Below are 3,445 nucleotides of genomic sequence, written 5' to 3'. Positions count from 1 at the left end.
AGGAGGAAATTGAGCAAAAACAATATGTAAACCATTTTCTTCGGTAAACATAAATATTGTGCCAAGAATGCCAGCAGGACAAGGGTTAAAGAGTATAGCCTGGGTACCATCCTACTTGTATGCCGGGGCTCCCACACTCGCTTCCCTTACAAGTTGTTAGGGAAGCGAGACAACAAAATTTACAATCATTATCACATGGAAGTTGTTAGGGAAGCGAGTGTGGGAGCCCCAGCATACAAGTAGGATGGTACCCAGGCTAAAAAAGTAGACATGGTCCCTACGTACAATTTTGCTCAAGTAGACCAGAAGTCTGAAGTCACTGAACACAAGTTTGGGTGCAGTACTGGATTGTTTGCTCCAGCTAAGCCCTAAAAAGGCTGCCTGGCTACATATTCAAATAAAGACATACTTAGTCATAGTAAACATTGTTGCTAGTATTCATTTTAGCAGCATTTTGGTGTACAATGTAGCTTATCTGTTACAGTAGTATGTTATGAGAAGCTGGTGATGCTTTGATGTCCTAAAAACACATTGATAATTCAGTATAGCTGTACCCCAAAACAATGTTCTTTCTTCTTTGTACAAACAGAAACTAGTAGTACTAGTACATGTAACCAAGAAATTAAATTGGTGTGGCCTTAAAGTAGCATACACATATACATGCATGTACAACATCATCACATTTACACTTCCTCATTTACATTAACACTGTACTTATGTACAAAAGATTACTGCCTTTTATAAAGACTGGTCAGATAAGTAGCTAGTATCATCCACCATCTCGCCTTACGTTGCTGAAGTACCAGACTGAGTACGGACCGTGAGTACTTTTTTTGTCCCAGTTCTCATGATAGTTTCCGTGCCACAGAAGTTTTCCGTTGGTTGCATCTAGTTCCCATCTGTGTGCAGTCTTGTGTTCATTCAAACTATACTTCTGCATTTGAAATTTCAGCAGAAGAGTCGCACTGGTCACATTTCTTATGGTTTCCCACATGTATGTGTTCTCTTGTGTCTGGCTAGAGCAGACCTGTAAGCCGTCCTGAATCCACAGTCACCACATACATAGGGTTTCTCTCCAGTGTGTTTAGCCATGTGTTGGACTAAATCACTTTTCAGTATAGTAGAATAGTTACACTGGTCACATTTATAGGGTTTCCCATCTGAATGAGTTTTCTTGTGTGTGGAAAGGTGAGATCTGTAAGCCGTCCTGTATCCACACTCTCCACACATGTAGCGTTTCTCTCCAGTGTGTTTGCCCATGTGTTGGTCTAAATGGCTTTTCCGTACAGTAGAATAGTCACACTGGTCACACTTAAAAGGTTTCACACCGGTATGTTTTCTCATATGTATAGATAGGCTAGACCTGTAAGCCGCTCTGTATCCACACTCCTCACACATGTAGGGTTTGTATCCGGTATGTTTAGACATGTGTTTTGCTAAATGACACTTCTGTGCAGCAGAATAGTCGCACTGGTCACATTTAAAGGGTCTTACACCTGTATGTATCGTCAAGTGTAGTGCAAGGGTAGACCTGTAACCCGTCCTATACCCACACTTGTCACACATGTAGGGTTTCTCTCCAGTGTGACTGTTCATGTGTTGTTCGAAGTTGCATTTCTGTGCAGAGGAAAAGTTACACTGGTCACACTTGTAGGGTTTTTCTCCTGTATGCGTTCTCATATGTATAGATAGGCTTGAGTTTTTATCTGTCCTATAATTACATTCCGTACAGGCAAAGCGTTTGTCCACAGTACGTTTCACCACAGCCTTATCCATCTTCTGTGTACGGCCCTGCACACGGGCGCGCGATTTCTGTTTTCTGTTGTTTTTCTTGTTCCCAGGGTGTACTGTTGGAATCTCGCAGCTTCTCTCAGCCATTTCTAAAAACTATAACAACAAAAAAGAATTAAAGCAGGCTGACATGATAACATACCAAGCATACACCACAATTCATCCTACTAGAGGTTTTACAAGTGACGTTAATCCTTACATGGCTTCACCTTGTATCAATACTAGCACATATCCCTGTGTAAATTTTGTCAAACTTTCCTGTTCCAGTTAGAATTTAAAAATGGTGTCATCAATTCAAAGTCAATCGTATTGACGTAAAGAGAAGCAATAGCCTTTTATTAAATATCTACATGCCGTGAACACGACAGCAAAACACTAGAACAAAAATTAAATGATGTCCCGATTTGGCAGTACTGAACTTGACTGTTCAAATTGTTGACTTTTCAACTACATTTGTAGTGTAAAGCCTTTTGTCTGATTAGTAGGTCACAGCAAGTAATTTTTATGGATGACATCAGCACACGCATTAATTTTTAGCCTGATTTCAGAGAAAAACATGAAATTTTGTTGTCCTTTGACAAACTGGTCTGTCACCATGCCAAAACATGGATGGCAGATAAATATGAAGAGAGGAGACAAGAAAAGGCTCTGATTTAATGTTTAATGTCTTATACTTGGTGCAGTGATGTACATGTATTTCATTCCTTTTATATGTGATGTTCCCACTGAATCAAAACCATTTGTACAATCATTTGAAACTTATATTTTTCAGTGCCAAATGGATATTGTAATAATACTGTTGGCAGTAAACTAATAAGCACAATATAGGTGGTATCATTTCTTTTTTAACGACTCACTATATGCGCTATGATGTAAAAATTTGAAAATGCAGGAATATTTTTTTGGGGGGGGGGGCGCCTAGGTTTTTTTCCGACCTATTGCATTAGATTTGGAGTCTGTGGAGGATGTCATCCATAAAATTTACTTGCTGTGGCCTTTTATAATATGTTCAGAAACCCACAACCGACTAGCCTGCGTACCATCCTGGTTTGGTTAAGTTTACATTTACGTCCACTCCCACAGTTGTCCATGTGGCAGCGGACGTAAACTAACCAGGATGGTACCCAGTCTAAAAACCTATTAAAATCACCATTCTCACTTTTGAGGGCTTTTCCGTAAACCCCTTTTTGACATACATTTTTCACAAGGAGCCTACAAAGTTTACGTTAACGTTACTTCAGGAGGCGTTACAAGAGAGATCTCATTCTGGTTCTGTCTGTTGCATCAGCATCAACCAATGATCATAGATAACTTACATGTCTCACCTGTGTGTTCCTATATGTAGGAATATAGGCGTTGAATCGCCTGCACTAAAAAACGTCTTTCTTCCTGCAGCTGATCAAAATGGAGGACAAGCGCAGCGCATTGCTTAGGTTAAAGGTCAAAAAGTCATACCTGATTACCCGAATGGAACCGCAGCTGATCGAGTACACTGTAACGTTATATGTCACACTGATGTTCGATCGTCGAGGGTATTTCAACCGGTTTGAAACCTGTCTTACTTCAGCTTGCAAGTGTGGGCGCAGACATGCTGGGTCACGCTGCTTTAACCGATTGCCATGCAGTGCAGAGAAACTCTTGCCGCACTTTTTTT

The 3,445-nt window shown here is 40.4% G+C and overlaps 1 protein-coding gene across 1 annotated transcript; it reads right to left on the bottom strand.

Annotated features, from left to right (window-relative positions):
* Nucleotides 1–545: 545 nt before the first annotated feature.
* Nucleotides 546–3,124, bottom strand: LOC109463623 (zinc finger protein 525-like). The gene is made up of 2 exons (XM_019760480.1): nt 3,117–3,124; nt 546–1,880 (listed from the first exon to the last, which is right to left on the bottom strand). Exon 2 carries the CDS (start codon nt 1,876–1,878, stop codon nt 979–981), a length of 900 nt encoding a protein of 299 aa, XP_019616039.1. The 5' UTR covers nt 1,879–1,880; nt 3,117–3,124; the 3' UTR covers nt 546–978.
* Between the last annotated feature and the right edge of the window lie 321 nt (nt 3,125–3,445).

This window comes from Branchiostoma belcheri, unplaced genomic scaffold (genome assembly GCF_001625305.1).
Source record: "Branchiostoma belcheri isolate BF01 breed outbred unplaced genomic scaffold, Haploidv18h27 scaffold129, whole genome shotgun sequence".
NCBI classification, from domain to species: domain Eukaryota; kingdom Metazoa; phylum Chordata; class Leptocardii; order Amphioxiformes; family Branchiostomatidae; genus Branchiostoma; species Branchiostoma belcheri.
The sequence above is the reverse complement of the archived record's forward strand: the minus strand, read 5'-3'. Positions and strand labels throughout refer to the sequence as shown.